The following is a 24,478-nucleotide window of genomic DNA, read 5'->3' on the forward strand; positions in this document are numbered from 1 at the left end:
TAAGCTAGTCTTAGAGAGACAAATATAGCCTCTCATTTTGTGGTCCTAGGTTTTACATGGTCAAGTAAAATCATGTATGTATGTGTAAAATGAGAGCAGAAGGCATCCACAGGAGCAAACGAAACAAACAAGAGATGGAAAGTCAAGCAAAGAGAGAGCTCAAGTGGGAGGGATGTTCAATGTAAAATGTATGCCTATATAAAAATTAAAAGTAAATAAATTAAAATGTAAAAATATAGTCCTAAACAAAAGTAATAGCTTACTTTCTACTGGTCAATATGCTTTTTCTAAATGACTCCACTCCATCCTCTGAGCTCATAAAAGTAGAAAGTGTTAATCCTGGCCAACAGACAGGAAACCTGAAGTTGAGAGAATGTGAGCAAAGACCAGAGATAAAGAAGCTGGTTAGTGTCCGAGCTAAGAGTTTGGCTTAGTTCATGACTAAGATTTGAAGAGACTTTTGGAGCTGTGTATGAGAGGCAGAAGAAGAATAAAGTGCTAATTTTTAAATTCAGAAGTAGAGCAAAATGACTCTTCATAGTTCAGATAACCTGTTATTCACTTTAACTTTCAATGTCTGCAAACTATCTCCCTCAGGGTTTTTATTTGTAGATGTATATCACAAGACTTCTATGTACTCAGTGCAGGCAGCAGTCCAAGAAAGAGGATCACTGGTTGGATTGCAAGCTTACTGCAGTTTTATTTCCTGATAAGTTTTCATTTTATCAGTATTGGCAAAGGTCAGAAAGATTTGTTCCAGGGTTACTTGTTTGACAGAATAGTCTTCTAACTTGAAAAGCACTTTAGCTTCCTCCAAAATTTCAAATACCTTAAAAACAAACAAACAGACAAACAAAGGTAAAGTTATCATGTAGTATTTCTAGGTGACCCTTCCTCCACTTGACCTTCCCTAACAAGGACAAAAAGATAAGAGAAGCCACAAAGCACAAGATGGAAAAGCAGACAGGAAACAGCTGTCTTGCCTGCCACATAATTTTGCTTGCACATGCTTTTTATACAGAAACTCTACACGTAACCCAGGCTTTATTCGAACTGGAGAGTCTCTTGTCTCAGCTTCCAAGAGTCCAGGGATTGCAGGCCTACCCATCCATGCCTACCTAACCATTGCCATTCTCTTGTTGGGGACATAATAATAGAATTTAGGGGTCAGAAGACTCAATTAAATTTAGGAGGCCTTGGGAAAGTAACACAATTTCTAATTCTCTTCTAATTAGATTCTCATTCTATATGCTTAAGTCCCAGTGTTTTCTATTTGTCTTCTATTAACACATTGGATTGGCATGAATTTCACAACCACCTTTCCCCAGCAGATTTCCTTGCTTGGAATATAGTAGCCAATAGTCCCATGAAATTCCTGGAATTTGATGTTACCTAAGAAGAGAAAGATTTTTGACCAATGAGTAATGGAGAAAATCATAATGTTTCTTTGGAGTAATAATAAAAAAGATATAGTATTGTTTTATAGTGTTGGATGACCTGGAACATACTAACCCAGGATGACCTGGAACTTGCTATGTAGCTCAGGCTTCTCTTGAATTTATGGCAATCCAACTGCCTCTGCCTATCATGTTCCAGAACTACAGGTATGCAATGGCTACTACTATTTGGTAGTTTAAAAAAACTTCTATATAATTTTTATTTCAATGGCTCACACATATGCCAGAGGAAATATGTTCAATTAATACAAAAGATGGTATAATTCTCAAGATTATAATCACTAATAGGAATGACCGTAGTTATCTTAGTATATTTAATTCCTCATAAAATACTGCTTTATTACTTACAGTTTGAAAAACTGCAGAGAGTTGGCTAATTAAATCTGGAAAAAAAATCATAGCTTACATGATCAATTGAAAAACTCACAATTAGTATGAATTCTAGTGTTTGGTAGAAATACTGTGGCCACTTCTAATTAGTAGGATGCATTCATGTTTAATAGCATGTACTTGGGAATCACTGTGAGTGGAATTAACAGGGGTTATAAAGACAAGTTAAAATAAATGTGCATAAGAATGGAATTATTTATTTATTTTTTTGTAATGAATCCATATAGAGAATCAAGAGTAGTTTTAAAGTTCTCAAGATTCTTAGTGTGAAATATCAAACACACATATATAGGATCTCAGAGTGGACTGCTCTTATGAAGAGTCTGTGTTGCTATTTGGAGGAAATATGTCATTGAGCACAGGCTTTGAGAGTTCAGAGCTTCATCCTACTTTCATTTTGCTCTCCTTGCTTTGGTTTGCAGTTGATGATGTAATCCCTCAGTTTCCTGCTCTGGTTGACTGCTGACATTATGGATTTTAACCCTCTAGAACCATGAGCCAAAATAAACTTTCTCCTAAAAATTGCTTTAGACATAGTAATTTATCAGAGTGACAGAAAGTAATTAACATGTACAGCTTAGACTCACTGTAAGGTTAAATATAACCAACACCTAATACTCTAGTTGCCGTCTGTGTTGTGACCAACTAATTTTCTCTTCTTTAAAGTCAACCACTTTCTTAATTAAGCACCTATGGTTTCCATGTTAAACCTCTCTTATCTTTACTGTGTTATTATTAATAGGAATTGCTTTGTTTTCATATACATGCACAAGCAATCACACTACACACATATACACACACACAACACACAGACACACATGTACACCACACCACACACACACACAGCATAGGGGAAAACAAAAATATCACACTGTCTGGTAAATATCAGAGAAATATAGCAAAAAGAAAATGAAAGCTGGGCAGGCCCCCAAAAATGTTTTTTTGAATTCACTGTGCTTTTTACAAAGACACACATACTACATATTCATTTAATTTCTATCTTTTAAGATATGTTGTAATATATAGCTATATATCATTAACTACACATACAACAGAAGGCTAATATCCAAAGTATATGAAGAAATTAAAAAAAACTAGATACCAAGAAAACAAATAATGCAATTAAAATGTGTACATATTTGAACAGATACTCCTCAAAAGAGGAAACTCAAATGGCTGAGAAACAAAGAAATGTAGCATCCTCATCTATCAAGGAAACGCAAATCAAAAGTACTTTGAGATTCCATCTTATACTTGTTATAATGGATATGATAAAAAACACAAGTGACAGTTCATTCTGGCAAGGATGTGAAGTACAGGGGACACTAATCCATTGCTGGTAGAAATGTGTAGCTACTATGGATATAACTGTGGAAATCAGTATGGCAGTTCCTCAGAAAATTGGAAATCAGTCTACCTCAAGATCCAGGTACATACCCAAAAGGACGCTTCATCCTATCACAAGGCCACTTGCTCAACCACATTTGTTGCTGTCCTATTTATAATAGCTAGTAACTGAAAACAACCTAGCTTGCCCTCATCTGAAGAATGGATAAAGAAAATGTGGCACATTTATACAATAAAATATGATTCAGCTGTTAAAAAATAATTATGAAATTTGTAGGCAAATGGATGGAATTGAAAAATATCATCTTGAATTAGGTCACCCAGACTCAGAAAAATAAAAATATGGTTTATATTCACTTGTGTGTAGATATTGGCCATTAAGCAAATAACAATAATTCAACTATAATTTATAGACCCATAGAAGTTAGGTACAGAGGAAAGGACTAGGGCATGGATCTCCCTGAGAGAAGGAAATAGAATAAATTTTATGGATGGATTAGGTGCTTGGAGGGGGTAGGAATGTTAAGATCAGGTGGGGAGAAGGAGAGAAGAGTTGAAGAAAGTGATGTTGGAAGAGAAAGCTATAATTGAAGGGCATTTGAGGGCTGGTGTGAAAATCAGTAGAAATTTCCTAAAATATATGAAGGTGAGTCCAATAAACTCTCCAAATAGTCAGGGGCACTGAGTCACAATTGGCTATTTCTTGTCACCAAACAAAGCTTCTATAACAGAGTCTGGGTTATAGCATATTGAGTTCTTGGTCAAAGGAATCACACAGGAATTCTCAAACAACTCAGGCTGTTGCTAATAGGTTGCTCTTTACAAACTGATAGCAAAGGCCCAGTGTTGAAAACAAACTTCACCCAACCCAGAAATTCATAGAAATTATTAACGGAGCTTAGTATAAGGGTCCAATAAATATGAGCAGTTCAATGAGAAGTATAATTGAAAACATGTAGCAGAATAGTACACATGACTTAGTAGTGATTAGTCAACCACACCTAAGTTACCTGGGAAGGTTGCTTTAATGAAATCTTTGAACTCCTCTACTTTATCTTCATCCTTAGCAATATTGATCTTTACTGTTAGAGAATATATATGACCAAACTTCTTTCTGAGGTGCTGTGGGGTGCCCAGGCATGTAAACCTCCCTTTCACCATGATGGCTAGCCTAGAACAGAGGGCCTCGCATTCTTCCATTCTGGGAGGAAAAAGAAAATACATCTTTGGAGACTCAGGAAATACATTCAAACAGCTAGGGTTGGAAGTCTTAGAACTGGAAGTCTTGGCATTACAGATGGTCACCACTAAGATCATATTTGGAAAGAGGACATTTGGAAATTTAAAGCAGTACATACCCAAATCCTCATTGAATTAGCTAATTAGTATTTTCTCTCAGTTGATTGTATCAGTCAACTGAGCTCTCACATGTAGCAGGTTCACCCACAGCTGCTTCTCTGTAGCTCCTATGTTTAGGAAGGTTTACGGACTCATAATCCTGGTGGAAATAAATTTTAACCTATACCCACTGCAGTTTCTTCTAGTTTCCAGCCAAGATTCCAATGGCTCTTACCTGTGGGAAGTTATGATGATAGCTTTACCACTCTTACAGATCCATGTAATGGTGTCCCAAAGCAGGTGCTGAGCTACTGGGTCCATGCCAGTAGATGGTTCATCCAGGAAGACAACTGACGACTTTCCCATTAGGGCGATAGCAATGCTTAGCCTACGTTTGCTTCCGGCACTTCACAATGTGAAGAAGAAAGAGTAATATATGTCATTAACTCATAGAATCATTTGTACATTCAGGATACAGGATAAGACTAGAAACTGATGATTATTATATGTATGTTTGTGTGTGTGTGTGTGTGTTATCTCCATAGTTACAGAGATTCTATTTTTAATGAAAAAATTGTTCAAATATGTAAAAGGTTAACTCTATCCAAGTCCCAAGTAGGATATGATGTTTTCCTGATGTCTGAGCTTGGCAGGGTGCTAGGTTATTTTAGCCACTGCCTCCTTGTGTCACAAGTAGAGGTGGGCTTTGTGGGAATTCACTCTCAACAGTAGAAGCACAGGATAGTGCACTTAATAGAATGACACAGTGTCTCACCTGTATGTGTGGATAAACTGATCAGCAATGGGTTCCAGGTGCACCGAATGCAGAAAGGCTTCCACATACTCATTGATTTCTTGCTCTGGGACCCCCCACAACCTAGCGTACATGATCAATGATTCTCGGCCTGTCATGTGGTTCAGCACAGACTCAGACTGAGGACAGTAACCAATTCGTGACCTAATCTGAATCCAAAAGGGTACCGATGAGGGTCAGCTCTTACACAGAGGATAAATCTCACAGGGGTAAGGTACAGGATGTGAAGATGTTTAACTCATACTACTAAGAAAGGTTGATACCCCTATAATTCCCATTAGAAACAGTTGATTTTTCTACCTTTAGCATTTATATAGATGGAGTTTAGTGAAGTAAGAGAAGGCATCAATATCACTAGCTGGAATTTCAACATAAATGTATTGCATATTACTTCTATGTGCCCCAAATAGGACTTTGTCTGTTAGATGAAGTTGCCTATTCAAACATTTGTTTGGGTCTTTAAGAGAGAACTAGCTATGTTAATATCCCAATTAAACTATTTTATTTACAGCAATGGTCAGCTAATCTCTGCCAGATCAGCTCTCTCACAGACAGAAATTCTAAACTATCTGTAAATAACCATATGTAAACGATATAGGGGTATATATTTTTATGTATTTAGGCAAGTTAGTGCTGAAAGAATTAAGGCAACCTTATCACTTCATGAGTAATGTAGAGTAAAATTTACAGTGTGAATTCAACCCTCTCAAATGCCTGTTAAAATACTTAAAATTCTAGAAGGAATATAGCAGAAGTAAAACTCTCCCAACACATTATTATTGATGTTCAAGATATAGTCTAAAATTAATTGGCAAAAGATGTATGCAAATTAACTACACTTCAGTGAACAGAGTAGAAACTGGGCTCAACCACAACACTGGAGTAATCAGAGGCATCTTTTAAATAAACTCTAACAACTGCTCTTAAGTGAGGATAATGAAAAAAGTTTGTATTTCAGATAAGTGAGAAAATAAAACCCAACAAAGAAACACATGGAAATTCCTGAGCTCAAACTTATGTTTGGGGGCCTGGAGAGGTGGCATAGTTGGTAACATGCTTTTCATCCAAGTCTGAAGACTGATGTTCAGATCCTTAGCCTTCACATGAAAAGCTGGGCCTGGCAGCAGTCGGGGAGAGGTAGATCCTGAGGAATTGCTGGCCAGGAAACCTAGTCAACTGGTGAACTTCAGCTTCAGTGAGACACTGTCTCAAAAATTAAGGTGGAAAAATAACTGAGGAAGATACTCAATGCTGACCTCTGGCCTCTCCAAATACAAATGTGTGCATGTGTAACCACATAACTATTCATACATATAAACATGTACATACAAATAAAATAACGATGTCACAAATAAAAAATTGATCAAGTAAAACTAACATATTAACATGAAGTTAAATGTAATTTGGAGATAAAAGAATAAACTAGTCATCATGTATATATATATGCACGAAGTTAGTTCATTCTTAGGATAAGTTAGTAAAATTTGCTATGCTCTCAAAAAAATTGTAAGTTGGATAGAGTCATCTTTGCCTTAGGTAAGGGCTTATTCAAAAGAAAGGACAGTATGAGTTGAGGGAGAAGTGTTAGTCTCTGTTCTTTATAGAGAAGTTGTATAGGGCAGAACCATACTATAAAACTAAGATAGATTATGTTATAAAAGACAACTTAAAAAGATTGTGTGAGCATGCTGAATTAGAAGGTGATAAAACACAAAGGTTATATTCCTGTTAAAAATTTGGACTCTAATTGTCTTTCACTTTGAAACCGCATGTTTGCTGCCGGTCTATGCACAAATAGATGTATCTGGCTAAATATAATCATTTTGGCTTGCAATACAATACCTAAATCATTATGGCTTGCAGTATTCAGGTGTGCATAGCTATGCCATAATATTTGGATTGCAATACTGCACTGCTTACATAAGGGAAAAGGGTAATGACTGACCACAAGGAAATAAGGGGAACTTAAAATGAATTTTCATAAGTACTTGTTGAGATTCTTGGATAAATGATTACAGGAAAAAAATCTGAAACTGTATGTATTTGAATGTTCTAAAATTCTGTATAAATAAAGACGGCTTGAACTATTCAGAGCCACTTGCTTGAATGACAAAATGTGACCAGAGTCCTCCTTTTCACTGACTCCACATCTTCGTTCTGGGTTACTGAACTCACCAAATAAGGACTCAGGCATCTCTGAACTGGAGAATTCTAAGAAATTATTAAGAAAAATGCTAACAATCAAGAAATAAAGTGCAGGTGTGGCTGCTGTGTGAGTAAGGGGCAGAGAGGAGAGAGACTATGTCTGCGTTCAGTTATCTGAGATATGAATATCAGAATGATAAGGACTTAACAGTTCCTGAGTAAAGCAGGCCTGAGATGACCACAAGTCCAGTACCCGCAGGTATTCCCAGAATATGGAATAAGCTGCAGACTAGAAGAACCCTATCTGGGACCCATTGAACCTGAGACAGATGACTCTTACATGGGTCCACTTGGGTAGGCTGGGCAAGGATTGAGCCAGAGACAATTACCAGACTGGACTGGGAGCTAGCATGAGATAACCACCTGTCCATAAGGAGTTAGCCCGAGATGACTACCCATCTAGTCAAGTGTAGACCCTGTCTGATGCTATAATGCACAAGTGGGGCATAGCACTCCTGAAATGATTCCAGACACTCAGACACCTCAGGTGCTACTAACAGAAGCAAGTAAGTGGTGGAGAAGTTGAAGAGAAACAGAAGGATGAGGGTGCAATGAAGAGAGGCAGAACTGAGACTCGAGGGTGGTGAGGGACAGCCTGACGTGAATAGCCAGTGATTGCGTCTGGGACCATGATAGGCTCCTGGCCTGCACTGTCACCAGGGGTCATGTCTGGGTCTGTTATCACAAAAGGCCAGGCAGATGTCCTTGGTCTGAGCTGTTGCCCAGGGAAATGCTCATATTATAGGGTTGTAAAAAACTGCCCCATCGCTCATCTGGGCATCGTGGGAGACTCGACCCTGGAAGCATGGAAGCAGAAGGGCTGACATTATCTCTAGCTGGCTGCCACACTCAGAAGAGCAGGCCCAGAACCTCTACTGGGTAGCATAGTAGAGCTGGTCCTGAATGTGTAGTTTGCAGGTGAGCTGAGGGCGGGCGAGTGGGAGACCCAGCAGGCTGACCAGCTCACACACCTCTCAGGCCCACATCCAGAACTTTGAATGGCCCACCCCAACCTCTACCCGCTGATGAACTGCTAGAGTACAAAAAGGAGCTGGCCCTACAGAATCAAAATTATAGATCTCCATGACACAGGGCAACAACAATATCTCTGTGCGGAGTCCCAGTGAGGTTCCAGTGTTGATTGAGTGGCAGAAACCGGAGGTCTTGTGTCAGACCCATGAGTCATTGCTGTGAACATTCGCAAGCAAATAAGTATGGACAAAAGAGTATTCTGTGAGACATACTATGGCACACTACAGTTTTCGCTCTGAGCTTTCCCATCCCTGTGTGGTAGGGAACTTTGCAAGTGTTATAGTGGGAGGGAGGATGTGTGGGATTGGGATGCATTATGTGAAATTCAGAAAGAACCAATAAAAGGTTATTCTATTTTATTTTTTTTTAAATGGAGCTGTTTCTTTACATAGAGATTGGGAAGGCTACAGGGGGTTAGGAGGACATTTGTTCCTAAACCATGAATTAATTAGTGAATTATTTACTAGAGAAGGCCAGACTAGTCAATCAGCTTTTGCATGCTAAGGCATGGAACAGCTCATCTGAAGACAGGCCAGCAGTCGTTCACCTGATAGCGTTGTTGACTCTGACATGATGTTGCTTGGTGTTATTGCGCAGTGACTGGAAGCATGATGTGCAGGAAGTGATTTAAAAACTACTTACAAAATGTACTTAGGTATCATCATGTTATCTTTCCAACAATAAAATGCAATATAGAAAAAAGAAATGTATAAAGGATACACATGGACTGCTTATAGGAAAGAAAACTGGCTATCTTTTAAATATTTCCTAGAGTTATATAATCTCACTCACAATAAGAGAAAAAGTGTTAGAATGGCATTTTAAAAAATGAAGCACACTAAAGAAATATTGGCAGGCTGGGTCAGATAACCTAATGTTTTAAGTTGGGGAAATAGACACTGTCATACACTGCCACTGTGCACACTCACACAGCCACCCAGGGCAAGCAATCTGGTACCTTCAAACGGTAGTGTGTGGTATACGACCATAGCCCTAATAGAATGAAAACAGACATTCGTAGTTGACTGCATATCAATGATGTCTGGAGAATGATAGCGTGAAGGGCTGGAGCAGAGTTCTGTACGAGAAGGACTGAGGCTCGCTAGCTGTGCCCCACATATACTGTTTCCACGTATGCCGTAAGTAGCGGATGGTTTGTTCAGTTTAGACTTTCCGCACTGCCCTGAGGTAAACATGCTCTGGTTGCTCTATGCTCTGGGTTGTAAAAGTTGGTCTGTCTTGTTAACGACTGACATCCCAGGTGTAATCCTTCAATTTCCCTTGGTTGCACGTGCAGCTTTCTTCAAACCTGTGTACACACTATCCCCATGACCTGGCTTCTCTGTGTATCACTCCAGAGCCTGTCGCAGGCTTCAGAGAAACCCACTAGACACTTTGCAGGTTGGCTGTATCCAAAATCACTAGTCAATTTCTTTCTTGAAAGTTTATTTTTTATCTGGCTCAAAAGAAAAAAAATTAGTCAGATTTTCCCTCTAAGCTCTCCAGTTTTCATGGTTTCTTTTCCAGTTCCTTTAGTCAGTATTTCAGTGTTGATACCCCACCAAATTAAGTCCATATCCTTTCCAGTGTACACATTCCTAATAGATTATCTCATCCACTTTCACAATTTACATTTCATCTGTACTTTGAAAATGTAGAACTCTACTATTAAGTGTTCCTACTGCTCAGTCTATATTCCCATTTAAATGTATCATAGATGCCTCAAGATCCAGTGCCTGCAAACATACTCTCTCAAGATATTTACCGTCTTGGAGACTGACACTTTCACACCCAGAAGTACAACAAAGAAATCCGAGTACCATTCTTCCTCCCTTTCCCCCCTCACTTACAAACACATAGAGCTGAATCCTTTCAATCCTTTCTATTTCTTCTCAGAATCATTTTCTTCTAATTAGTGTATTTCAAATTCTATCTCAGAGCAGGTTATATGTAATAGCTGTTCTCTTTGATTCCAGTTGGATCAATTTACAGACATTTTGTTTCATAGGCAGGAATGGTTTCCCCTTGGAGTCTGTCAATTCTGAGATATGAGGACTTATGTCTCAGGACCCTTAGCTTCCCTCCTCTGTTCTGCAACAATTTGTCTGACTCCTCCATCAAGACATGAGGGCACTGGCTAAGAAGAGAAATACCTTTCTTGGGTTTTTAGTGACTCTATTGCCATCAATAAACGCAATTCCAGAGGTGATAGTCTCTTCTCCGGTCAGCATTTTGAATGTAGTAGTTTTCCCAGCTCCATTTAATCCAAGCAATCCAAAGCACTCTGACTTCCTGACTACAAGGGAGATATTTTTCACAGCCTTGACAACAGGGCACTTAAAATAAATCTGAGAAAGTTAAAAAAAAAAAAAAAAACTCACAACTGAGACACTGGTCATGGGTCAACCACAGCCATTACCTTAGACTCCTAAAGTTAAAAAACTGTGACGGTTCCATGAGAGCACTTTCCCTTCCAGCCCTTTGCAGAACTGCAGAACCAGTACAGCCTCGGGTAAATTCCAGGCAGGGAAGATGCTTAATCCCCAAGGCAGCTAGTCATTAATGTCATTACCTTTGAAACTTCATTAAGGACCAGTGGGATGTTCTGTAACCTGAGCAGCAGTGTAAAGACTTTTCTTTTTTCTTTTCTTATGTCTTCATCCTCATCTTCTTTGGTTCTCTGCTTAGATACTACATCCTATATTTTCAAAATAAGGAGTAGTAACATGGGAACAGCCTCCAGAGAACTGGCTTAAGCCAACAGCTTTAAGAAAGCTAACCTGAAGGATATGAGAAAACACTTGAGCGGTTTCTAAGGCATTTCTGTCTCCTGAATTCTTACATGCAAACATGCTTCTGGATGGCTTTAATTTAGAAGAGTATGACAGTGGAAGAGAGTCAGACAGAATTCTATAAAATAATTGTTATAAAAAAATCTGTAAGAGCCAGGGGCAGTGAATGACTACTAGGAAACGGATTTCTGAACCCAGTACGGTACATGCACACACAAACACAACAGTTGACTCAGCTGCACAAGGCCTGCACAAGCTCAAGCTAGACAAAATCCCAGCATGGATCAGGAAGGCAAACACAAAATCCCAATGTTAGCTGAGGAGCTATTGGTAATTAATTAATGGCTGCTGGGAGCCATAGATTTTTTAAGGGTATGAACCCTTTAAGGGTATGAACTCCAGTGTAAAGTTACACATCCAAGAATATTTGGGCAGCATAAATTGGACCCAGTGGGTTTAAAAATTAAAAAGAGGACACAAAGTTGGGTGGGCATGAAATAGGGGCTGGATCTGGGAGGAGCTGAGGGAAGGAAGGAAATATGATCAAAATACAGTGTGTAAAATTTCAAAGACTAAAAAAATATGTTTCTATAGTTAGAGTGAGCAGTGTGTTCTTGCCAGCACAAAGGCAATTATTTTAGTTGAGCTAACCCAGGACAGATTTCTTAGAGGATTCAAAATTTTGTACTAAACTCTAAGATGCTTATACCTCAAGTGAGCCACAGATCTATTTTAGTGTAATCAAATAATATTTTCTTTAAAAAAGTAATAGAAGTGAGAAAATAGAAATTAAATTTTTTCCAACCAAGGGGTTTGCTTTCTTTAAATTATAGTTAAAGTCCAGTTAGTTACTTACATGTCTGCCTTTTAATAACTTATTGTAGAAATAGAAAATAATGTTTCGAAATACAAAGCTCTTCAGGCTGCCAGAAAGAGACTCCAGGGAGAGAAGCAGGAGGAGAAAAACCAAGCCCATGGTAGCAAGTGTGATGAGAAACTTCCCGATCCCATGCTCTCCAAAGCCAAACACGTTGTTCTGAGTGTCTGTGGGTACAAGAGACAGTCTCTTTATTTAAAAACCTGGTCCAGCCCAGGTTAGGGAATTCCCAGGGGGACCCACCTGCTCAGAGGAGGGAGGAGGTTAGAATTATGGGAGGGAGTGACTGGAAAGGAGACTGTGAGCGGAATGCAAAATGAATAATATGATAAATATGGATGCAGACATCCAATTAGTCCAGCACTATTTATTGAAGATGCTCTCTTTTTTTCATTATGTGGTTTTAGTTTTTTTTTTTTTTTTTTGTAAAAAGTCTAGGTATGGGTTTATTTTTGGGTCTTCAATTAGATTCTATTTTTCAACTTATCTGGTTCTATACCAATACCACACAGTTTTAATAAATATTGCTCTGTAGTAGCTTGAGGTCAGGGATGGTGATCCCTCCAGAAATTCTTTTATTGTTTAGCTTTGTTTTGGTTATCCTGGATTTTTTTTCCATATGATGCTGAGAATTGCTCTTTCAATGTCTATAACATTTTGACGAGGACTGCATAAAATCTGTATATTACTTTTGATAAATGACCATTTTTCACTATGTTAATCCTACCTATCCATGAACATGGGAGATCTTTCCATCTCCTGATATCTTCCTCAATTTCTTTCATCAGTGACTTGAAGTTCTTGTCATATAGGTCTTTCATTTGCATAGTTAGAATTACTCCAAGATATTTTTTATTATTCATGACTATTGTAAAGGGTGTTATTTTTCTTTTTAAAAAAAATAATTTATTTATTTTATGGATGTAAGTACACTGTCCCTGTCTTCAGACACACCAGAAGAGGGCCTCAGTTCCCATTACAGATGATTGTGAGCCACCATGCAGTTTCTGGGAATTGAACTCAGGACCTCTGGAAGAGTAGTCAGTGCTCTTACCTGATGAGCCACCTCTCTAGCCCCTGTTTTGCTAATTTCTTTATCAGCATGTTTATGGTTTGTATAAGGAAGGACTACTGATTTCTTTGAGTCTACCAAAGTGATACCTCAATTCTAAACATCTATGTCCCAAATGCAAGGGAACCCACATTCATAAAAAAACTTTATTAAAGCTCAAATGAGACATTGAACTCTACACAATAGTAGTAGGGGACTTCTACACCCAGCTCTGATTAATGGAAAGGTGATTGAAACAGCAACTAAATACAGAAACAATGAAACTAACAGATGTTATGAAGCAAATGAATTTGACAGATACCTACAAATCCCTTCTCTTAAAATGTATGTATTTACAGTATAAATTTCCCCTCAAGAGTTTCTTTCAATGCAAACTATAAATTTTGACATGTTGTTTCATTCACCTATTTTCTAATTACCCTTTTGAAACTTTTTTGAAATTATGATTCTCTAAGCATGCAGTTTAATTTCAATATATTTATAATTTTCCAACATTCCTTTATCACTAATTTCTAGTTTCATTCTGTTACTGTTACAGAAGATATTTTACATAACATCAGTGTTTTCAAATGTATCTAGACTTGTGGTTTAAACTGTGATCCTGGAGATTATTGCATGTAAGCATGTATTCTGTCATTGCTAGGTTGAGTGTTCTACATAGATTTGCTAGGGTCAGTTGATTTAAGATGTTATTCATATATCTTGTGCTCTATCTAACATTGAGTATGGAACCCTGAAGCTGGGTGCAAGGGCATACACCTTTAATCTCGCACTTGGGAGGTAGAGGAAGGTAGATCTCTGTGAGTTTGATCAGGGAAAGCCTAGTCTACATAGTAAGTTCCATGACAGTCAAAGCTATAAAGTGAAATCTTGTCTCAAAACCAAACCAAACCAAACCAAACCAAACCAAACCAAACCAAACCAAACCAAACCAAACCAAACTCAACCCAAAATAAACAAGCATACAAACAAACAAAAACTATGGAGCACTAAAGTCTCCAACTATTAGTACATATCTAATATCTCCCCTTTATTTCTATAGTTTGCTTAATATATTTTAGTGCTTTGTTGCATCTTAATATATAATGAATGATGTGAAACCTTTATTTCTATAAAAATTTGATTTTATACCTCATAAAATTTTGAGTTATAATCTACTTTATTATATTAGTATATATAATATACTTATAAAGTATATATAATATAGTTAATATTAGTATAGCCAGTGATGTTGTCTTCTGGCTTTTATTTGCAGAGAATTATTTTTTCCATTTTTATTTTTAATGTATTTGTATTTTTATACCTAATATTAGTCTTTTAAAGACAGCCTATACTTACATTATTAACAAATAATTTCTGACTACATATGCCTTTTCATTAGAGCATTCAATTAATTTACATGTAAAGTATGTCTGTCATTTTTTCATTTGCCTTATATGTCATATCCTTTTTGTTCTTCAGTTATTCCACTTTTGTTTTTCTGTAGGACAGTTTAGTTTCTTTCTTATTTCTGTGGGTGTCACCTTCTTAGTGATCATCATGAGAATTGAGATGAACATTCTGTTTGTGGGATTTCATTAAAAATGATTTTCTTTTCTAAAAAATATTTTAAGTGTGTGTACATGCATGTATGTTGTGTATGTATGTGTGTGTGTTTGTGTTTGTGTGTATTTGTGTGTGTGTGTATACAAGTGAGTGCAGGAACTAGAGGTGAGCAATTCATATGGAGTTAGATAAAGGTATTTGTGAGCTGATCAATATGAGTACTTGGAGTAAAACTTGAGTCCTCTAGAAGAGCAGTATGGGATCTTAACTACTGAGCCATCACTCAAGGCCCAGCTTAGAATTAACATTAAACTGTACATGAAAAAGATCAGTTGGAGTTGATATCAACTTACCCTTAGGAGTATATACATTGTCTATTCATACACAATTTTATAAATCTCACTTCATAGCTGGATATTCAATCCCAACATTAGGGAGGTAGAAGTAGGAGAATGGGAAATTCAGGGTCATGCCTGTTTAAGCAGTGATTTCAGTGCTGCACTGTGCTACATGACAACCTTCTACAAAGAACCAAAACCAAACCAAACCACACCAAACCACACCAAACCAAAACACACAAACAAAAGCTTTAATGCCTTCTGCTGGAGCAGATCACCAGCTTGTCTGCTCCTCTGAAAACACCAGTTTCAAAGCCTCCAGGAGGTCTGCCGCATTAAGGGCAAATGATAAGAAACTTCCAAACAGTCACACCTGCTGGGAATCCTGAGGAGCCCAGTGGTCTTGGAACTAATCTCTTCCAAATCTCCTGCTCATTCCCCTTTGGCCAGTGCCTTCTGCCAGGGCAGATCACCAGCTTGCCTGCTCTTCTGGAGATACCAGTCTCAAGGTCTCCAGGAGGTCTGCTGCCCACAGGACAACAGTTCTGCAGCACACAGGGCAACAGACCCCACAGTCTGAAGCACCCCCCACAAGAGAACAGCTATATGCAGGGCAACAGCTTGACTGCTACTCTGAAGAGCCAACAGTCTGAAGGCCACCAAGGAGATCTGCTGCAGCCAGGGCAACAGATGAGCAGCTTCTCTACCCCTCTGAAGACCCCACAGCCTGAGGGCCCCACAGGAGGTCTGCTATATCCAGGAGACCAGCAGCAACTCAGGGACACAAGAGGCAGACACCAGACAGAGACAGCCAGACCAGCTAACATCAGGGATAACCAGACGGCAAGAGGCAAGCCCAAGACTATAAGCAACAGAAGCCAATATGCTTTGGCACCATCAGGACCCAGTTTTCCCACCACAGCAAGCCCTGGATAGACCAACACATCTGTAAATCAGAAACCTGACCTAAAATCATGAAGATAATCAAGTTCTTTAAAGTGGATATAAATAACTCACTGAAAGAAATACAGGAAAACACAGGTAAACAGGTAGAAGCCCTTAAAGAAAAAACAAATAAATCACTTAAAGAAATACAGAAACACACAATTAAACAGGTGAAGAAATTGAACAAAGCAGTCTAAGACATAAAAGTAGAAGTAGAAACAAAAAAGAAAACACAAATGGAAGGAACCCTTGAAATTGAAAACCTAGGAAAGAGGTCAGGAATTAACAGATGTAAGCATCACCAACAAAATGAAAGAGATAGAAGAAAGAATCTCAGGTGTAGAAGATACCTTAGATGACATTGACACAATTGTCAAAGAAAATTAAAAAAATAAAAAACTCTTAACCCCAAACATCTAGGAAATTCAGGACACAATGAAAAGAGCAAACCTAAGAATATTAGGAACAGGAGAGCAGACAAATTCTCAGCTCAAAAAAACTGAAAACATCTTCAACAAAATCATAGAAGAAAACTCTCCCAACCTAAAGAAAAAAATGGCCATAAACATACAAAAAGCCAGAAGAACACTAAATAGATTGGACCAGAAAAGAAAATCCCCTAATCACATAATAATCAGAACACTAAATGCCCAGAAGAAAGAAAGAATATTAAAAGCTGAAAGGGAAAAAGGTCAAGTCACATATAAAGGCAGACTTATCAGAATTACACCAGACTTCTTAACAGATATACTAAAAGCCAGAAGAGCCTGGAAAGAGGTCATGCAGACCCTAAGAGAACACAAATGCCAGCCCAGGCTACTATATCCAGAAAAACTCTCAATATAGATGGAGAAACCAAAATAATCCCGGACAAAACAAATTTAAACAATATCTATCTACCCGTCGAGTCCTACAAAGGATTCTAGAAGAAAAACACCAACACAAGGAGGGTGCCTACATTAAAGAAAAATAAAATCCAAGATATTAATCATTGCACAACAAAGCCAAAAGGAGAGAACCACATGCATATAATGCCACCTACAACAACAAAAATAACAGGAATAAACGATCATCTGTCTTTAATATCTCTCAATATTAATGGACTTAACTCACGTATAAAAAGACATAAGCCAACAGACTGGATATACAGACAAGATCCAGCATGTTGCTGCATATAAGAAACTAAGTGTCTGCAGATGGGATGGATCCCTAGGTGAGGCAGTCTCTGGATGGCCTTTCCTTCAGTCTCTCCTTCACTCTTTGTGTCTGCATTTTTTTTAGACAGGTATGACTCTGGTTAACATTTTTGAGGTGGGTAGGTGGCCCCATCTCTCAACTGGAGGCCATGCCTAACCACTAGATATGGTCTCTACAAGTTTTCTCTCCCCTTTGTTCATTATTTTGGCTAATGCTATCCCCATTGGGTTCTGGGAACTTCTTGCTTCCCTGGCATCTGGGACTTTGTATTGGCTACCTCCAGTTCCCCATCCCCAACTGCTACATACTCCCACTCAATTTCCTGACTCTCTGTACTTCTCCCCTTTCTCCTCCCATACCTGATCCTGCCCCCATTTTCCCTCCCTTTTCTCTTTCTCTCCCAAGTCCCTTCCTCCCTTTACCTACCCTTTGCCTAAGAATTTCATGCTCATTGTTTTTAATAGCTAAGTAGTACTACATTGTGTAAATGTACCACATTTCCATATCTATTCCTGTGTTGATGGATACCTGGGTTGTTTCAGTTTCTTTTAGTTTATAAATAAGGCTGCTGTGAATATAGTGGAGCATGTGTCCTTGTTATTATGTTAGAACATCTTTGGGGTATATGCCCAGGAATGGTATAACTGACTCCTCAGGTAGAATTATTTCCAGTTTTCTGAGGAACCACCAGACTGATTTCCAGAGTGGTTGTACCAGTTTGCAATCCTACTAGTAATGGAGGAATGTTTCTATTTCTCTACATCCTCGCCAGCATCTGCTGTCCCCTGAGTTTTTGATCTTAGCCATTCTGACTGGTGTGAGATGGAATTTCAGGTTTGTTTTGGTTTGCATTTTCTTGACAACTAAGGATGTTGAACATTTCTTTAGGTGCTTCTCAGTCATTTGAGATTCATCATTTGAGAATTCTTTGCCAGAAACCTGACCAATACAATACAAATGCAACGCCATCTGACTGAACATGGGGTGGAGGGCAATGGAGGCAATCGGGGATTTAACATTTAAGATTATAGAATAAAGACAAGTATTTGCTGATTCACATAATTTTGTTGCTGTTTTTCTGGTTGGTTTAAATATTGTTTATTCTCTTCCTTTCCCTTATTCATCTCAAAGTTTAATGGTTTACTGAGTTGAGAATTTTTACTTCTTCATTAGTTCTCATTTACTTATGTATTTTTTTTCATAAAATGAATTCTTTCCTGAGTTCTATGATTACAGCTGCTTTTCTTATTTATCCTCACATAGGGCTTTTTAAAGTATTTTCTACAGTGATATTTTACTGGCACATGTGTGGCCTTAGCTTGTGTTTGCTTGAAAAGGTTTCTGATTTTTATTGATTGTAAAAGTTAACTTTGATATATATATATATGATATATATGATATATATCTCTCAGAGTTTCAAACACATTTCATGCTCTCATGGCTTCTAGGGTTTCTATAGGGATGGCTATTATAATTTTGAGACTAGTTATTATGAGTAATTTGAAATTCCTCTTTTGAAGTTTTCAGTATTCTTTATTCTGTAGTCTTAAGAAACAATGAAGTGATATGAATTTTCTGGTCATGCTTATTTGGGGTTCTAACTGCCTCTCACTGTCTGCCCATACATTCTCCAAAAGTGAAAACAGCAGCAGCAGCAGCAGCAATAACACTTTCTGCAAGCGTTTTATTATGTGTAATGTACTTCCAATTTGCATCTCAGCTCTTTCTACTCAAATGGGAGAAAACCAGATTTTTCTTACTTGACATAATCTTAGTAGAAGTGTAGAAAGTAAAAAAGAATATAGTGTTTTTTTATGAACCCACAGAGTTCCCAATACTCACACTGGTCACTGCAATTTATGTAAATGCTTTTGAATTCTCTAGCACACAGTCTTTTCACCTCATAGTCATCAAAATACTTGCTGATACTCATTGCAAGATTATAACTAGGCAGTATCATTAAAATTGCCCTTATGAGGATGTGGACAAAGTTAGGAAAGTCATTACCTGCAATTAAAAGATAATAGATTAGCTTCAGTGATAACAAAAGTAGTAAACCTCTTCCTAAAAACAAACTTCTCCCAAGTGGCTAAGCCATTCTCAGACAATTATTAAACTATCAGACAACCCTTGAGAAAGTACCACTGGTTGCTACTTGTACTTAGCCAGAAATCTTGTGGGAAAATAAGAGTATTAACCACATAATTAAAGAGTAGCTTTTGGTAACAGTGACTTCCTAGAATCTGTTTTCCTTTTCTTTTTATTATTCTTGGTTCTTCTTTTCTTTTCTCTCTTCTTCTGGTTCTCCTCCACCTCTAACTTTCATATATCCATTCAACAAATATTTGATGATTCCCAAAATCACAGGTTTTCAGATCATTGGGAAGTGCTCATCAGTTAATTTAAACTCTCACGTTATTTCACTGTCTATTTATTTCCTGGAAAAAGGGAAAATCATATAGTGTTCTTACCATAAAATTGCAGGATAGTGTAAATGATGATACTGAACATAGTTGAAAAGTAGTTAAAGAGCGTGATTTTGATGTAGGCAGCAGTGCTGCTGTTGAACAGAAAGCTTCCAAGATAAATGAGAGGAACAACACACCAGCCATAGAGCATAAAAATCAGAAGCGTGTCCAGGAAGTTGTAATGCACAACAAATGCCTCCAGCTGGCAGAATCTGAATATGCCCTAGGACATAGAGTATAGAAAATCAAGATGAAGAATACACTGTTCACCCACTGTTTCTACTAGACCATAATTATTAGGTACTATTTTGGTTATTTTTTTAAGCACTAGAGTAATCCCTCAAGGGATCCATTTCTTCTGCTGAGATTATTACAGTGAGCACAGTAACTAAGCTTCTCTTTCTGTTTTCCTCCTCTTTGAAACAGTCCCTACTTTCCATAGCCATGATCAAATCAAAGTAATTATATTTGTATTAAGTCAAAGAGAATTTTCCTTGGGGAAAGAAAGACCATGCTTCTAGGTCACTTTTCTTAGGGTTTCTCTTATGGCTGCTCTGTTCAGCCTTCTGGTGGCTGTTCGGAACCTCGGAATTCTTTTTCAGTTTCTGAGTTACGAGTGAGAAGGGAACTGAAGAGCACACAGAGTTAGACTGATACAGATTTGGAAAAAGTACTAGTGCTACTAAGGAAATTCCTAAAATTTTACATACTGGCTTGTAATTTCAATTCTTCAAAAACAACACAGTTGTACCTTCTGATCAACACCAGGATTATTTAGCAAGATGACTAACTCCTGGAAAGAAAGGCTAAACTAAACTAAGAATGTCTCATTAGAATCTTGTGTAGTTCTTGGAAATAAAAAATATTTCCAAGTACTAGTGTTTAAAGGAAGCACATGAAGAGAATCAGTAATTGTAGGATCTAATGGCCCTCATATGGGTGGATCCTCACCTAACAACAAAGAGGATTGTATAGTCAGGAAGAAGTTATGGGAACCTTGCAGCACAAATGTGAGAAAAGCCTCAATTAAAACTGGTTTCACTTAAATTTACCTGGACAAGTGAAGTATGTACTATGTTGTTACACAGGAAGTGAGCCAATATAGTAAAACTAGGAAGTTAAAAATAATAAATAAATTAAATTAAATTAGGATTTTCTTGAAGTGAGCTGCTTTGAAAGTTTATATGGAAACAAAAATCATATCATGGCAAAGGGAACATTCTGCCAAAGAAAATTAAGAGGGAGTGGGGGGGGAGTTGCAATACATAAAGAGAATTAAATGTATTTGAACACTGCTACAGTTAAGAGAGACTGTTACAGTTAAAAGAGACTGTTTCAACATTACAGAGTTGCAAAACAGCACCAGGTGCAGAATTCCTGCTTTTATGTGCAAGGCTCTGGGTTCAGTCCTTAGTACCATCATAAGGTGGTCCATTACATACAGAATTATACAATATAAAATATAATTAAAGGTATATTGTTAGTTATTATAGTACAAAATGAGTATTTCAAATCAGTGGGCAAAGGCTCATCACTGTAACAAGAATGTTAGAACAATGAACTAGCCATTTAGGAAAAAACAGAATGATTACATCATGTCTTACCAAGAAATAGTCATAGGATGAGGAGAAAATATTCACCAACAATATTGGTAAAGTGAGCAGAGTCTGAGGCATTAAAGCTCAGAGAAGAAAATAATCTTCCCTCAAGACTTAATGGAATGGAGAATCTAGTGAGAACAGCATATTTTGGGGCATATCTCAAAATCAGTATTGACTCAGCTATGCAAATCCTTGGTAAGGCTAATAATTCTAATGTTTACTTATATTTAAGTTCAAAAGAACATGTTTTTGTCTGTACTCTCCAATATATGTCTAATGAAGAGATAAGCTGATGTCAAAGGCAGAATAATATTCTTACAAAGCAGGAAGCTGCAGAGGTTGGAGAGATGGCTCAGTGGTTAAGAGCAGTAGGCTGCTCTTGCAGAGGAACTGGCTTCAGTTACTAGCATGCTCATAGTTCCTAGCTATCCATAATGCCAGTTCCTGTGGAACAGGTACTCCAGGGGCATCAGATACATATATGGTGCACATATTTACATGGAAACAAAACATTCACACACTAAAAAGAAAATTAATTAATCTAAAACCAAATTTAACTTCTTTTCCTAGTTGTATTTCTTTACTTTTCCTGTCTTGCCTAATTGTCCCAACTAGTAATTTGAACACATTGAAAAGGAACAGATAGTAGATTTCCCCCATCTCACTCCTCAGTAGGATTGTTTCCAACTTTTCTCCATTTAGCATGTAGATAACTATGGGTTTCTCATAGTCAGATTTATATATGTTGAGTCTGTTTTCTCTGGTTCTACTTTCCCCTTGTACTATGAAGGCAAGTTGGGTTTTGTCAAAGGCTTTTTTCTGCATCTATTGAGATGAACATGTGATTTTTCAACTTTAAGTCCATTGACATGGTTTTTTATACTTGTCGACTTCCATACATTGAATCATCTCAGCATTTCAGGGTAAAGGCAACTTGGTCATGGTGTACAATTTTTTTTATATATGTCTGTATCTAGGTTGCAAATATTTTTCTAGACATTTTGACTTTATGTTCATTAGAGATATTTTCTTGTAGTTTTCTTTTTTGTTGTGTCTTTACATGGCTTAGTATTAGAGTAACTAAACTATTAATACTAAATCTAGTATTAGCTTCATAGAAGAAATTTAGGAGTGCTCCATTTCTCTTCCTTCCTTCCTTCCTTCCTTCCTTCCTTCCTTCCTTCCTTCCTTCCTCCCTCCCTCCCTCCCTCCCTCCCTCTCTCTCTCTCTCTCTCTCTCTCTCTCTCTCTCTCTCTCTTTCTTTCTTTCTTCTCTTCCTCCTCCTTTTGGTTTAATAGTGTAAGAAGGATTGGCTGTGCACTTTCTATGAAAGTCTGGTAGAATTATGCTATGGCTCTGTCTGAGCCTGAGCTTCTGAAGTTGGAAACCTTTCAATTATTTTTTTAGCCTCTTCATTTATTATGTTATGTTAGGTTGTTGTTTTCAGATTAATTTTGGTGGTTTGAAAGAATCTAGAAAATTACCCCCTCTTTAAGGTTTTCCAGCTTAATGGAGTACAGGCTTTTAAAGCATTCCCTTATAATATTCTTTTCTCGCCTTTTCTTTCTTTTGAATAGTTCAACCAAAAGTCTGTTATTTATTTATTTTCTCAAAGGAGTAGCTCACTAATGCTTTGCTTTGTCTCTATTTCATTGATTTCTGCTCTGATTTTTATTATTATTTGCTACTCATTAACTTTGGAGATTTTTTGTTTTTACTTATTCAAAGTCTTGTATTGCATCATTAAACATTCATTTATGCATTTTATGATTTTTTAAAAATGTAGACAGAATCATAAATTTCCCTCATAGGACAGCTTTTAATAAAAGGGATACTAGTAGGGAAAGAAGAAACTAAATTATCCCCATTTACAGATGACATACTATACACAAGAGATCTCCAAATTTTAGCAGAAAACTTCAAGAAATAATAAATTCAGAAATGTGGCAAGATACAAACTCAATTTTCACAAATAAATTGCATTTTTATACACCAACAACTAACATACAGAGAAAGAGATCAAAGATGCTTCCATTCACAATACTCTCAATGAAAACAGACTATTTAGGAATAAACCTAACTAAAGAAGAGAAGGACCCCTATGGTAGAAACTTTAAATTGCTGAAGAAAGATATGAAGAAGAACACTAGGAAATGAAAAATGATTCTATGTTTATGGATTGGTACAATTATAGTTGTAAAATAACCATTTTGCCAAAGCTATTTACAGACTCAGTGCAATGCCAACCAAAGACCCTTATTTCATTCTTCACAGAAAAAAATCCTAAAATCAGACACAAAACAGAACATTCAAGCATGAGTACACATAACTTCAGCCATTTATATTTGGCAAAGATACCAAAAATATACACTAGAGAAAAGACAGAATTTTTAACAAGTGATATAACATGTATCTATCACCTCACAAAAAACTAACTTGAAATAATCAAGACCTAAATACTGAAATTGCTAGAAAAAACCCTAGGCAGTGGCCTCCATGATATAGATGCAGGAAAGCACTTTCTGAATAGGACTCCACTTGCTTAGAACACCAAAGGCTTATGCTTTAAGATCAACAATTGACAAATGGAACCTCATAACATTGCAGTTTCTGTAAGTAAAAAGACTCAATAGGACAAAACAGCAACCAACAAATTGAAAAACGATCTTTAACAATCCTACATTCGATAGAGAGCTAATATTCAATATATGCTAAGAACTCAAGAAGTTAGACTCCAGAGAATCAAATAACCATCTTAAAAATGGGGTACAGAGCTAAACAAAGAGTTCTCAATTGAGCAATAATGAATGACTGTGAAGCACCTAAAAAAATATTTAACATCCCTAGTCATCAGGGAAATGCAAATCAAAATAAACCTGAGATTCTACCTCACACCAGTCAGAATGGCTAAGATCAAAAACTCAGGTGACAGCAGATGCTGGTGAGGATGTAGAGAAAGAGAAACACTCCTTCATTGCTGGTGGGATTACAAGCTGGTACAACTACTCTGGAAATCAGAAAATTTCCTCAGAAAATTGTACATTGTACTACCTAAGGACC

General features: G+C 37.3%; 1 protein-coding gene across 2 annotated transcripts in view; it reads right to left on the minus strand.

Annotated features, from left to right (window-relative positions):
* Positions 1 to 688: 688 nt before the first annotated feature.
* The window catches only part of LOC308417378 (phospholipid-transporting ATPase ABCA3-like), a gene marked incomplete at both ends in the record, with an annotated part of 87,661 nt that continues 63,871 nt past the window's right edge, over positions 689 to 24,478 (minus strand). For both annotated transcript variants that reach the window (XM_080912658.1, XM_080912657.1), the window contains 10 exons: positions 689 to 829; positions 1,319 to 1,392; positions 4,205 to 4,395; positions 4,768 to 4,938; positions 5,308 to 5,495; positions 10,737 to 10,931; positions 11,156 to 11,281; positions 12,232 to 12,419; positions 19,192 to 19,356; positions 19,821 to 20,040. In XM_080912658.1, the coding sequence (XP_080768784.1) occupies positions 689 to 829; positions 1,319 to 1,392; positions 4,205 to 4,395; positions 4,768 to 4,938; positions 5,308 to 5,495; positions 10,737 to 10,931; positions 11,156 to 11,281; positions 12,232 to 12,419; positions 19,192 to 19,356; positions 19,821 to 20,040 (1,659 nt within the window). The remainder of the gene's footprint in view (positions 830 to 1,318; positions 1,393 to 4,204; positions 4,396 to 4,767; positions 4,939 to 5,307; positions 5,496 to 10,736; positions 10,932 to 11,155; positions 11,282 to 12,231; positions 12,420 to 19,191; positions 19,357 to 19,820; positions 20,041 to 24,478) is intronic.

This window comes from Micromys minutus (assembly GCF_963924665.1).
Source record: "Micromys minutus genome assembly, chromosome: 2".
Classification (NCBI taxonomy): domain Eukaryota; kingdom Metazoa; phylum Chordata; class Mammalia; order Rodentia; family Muridae; genus Micromys; species Micromys minutus.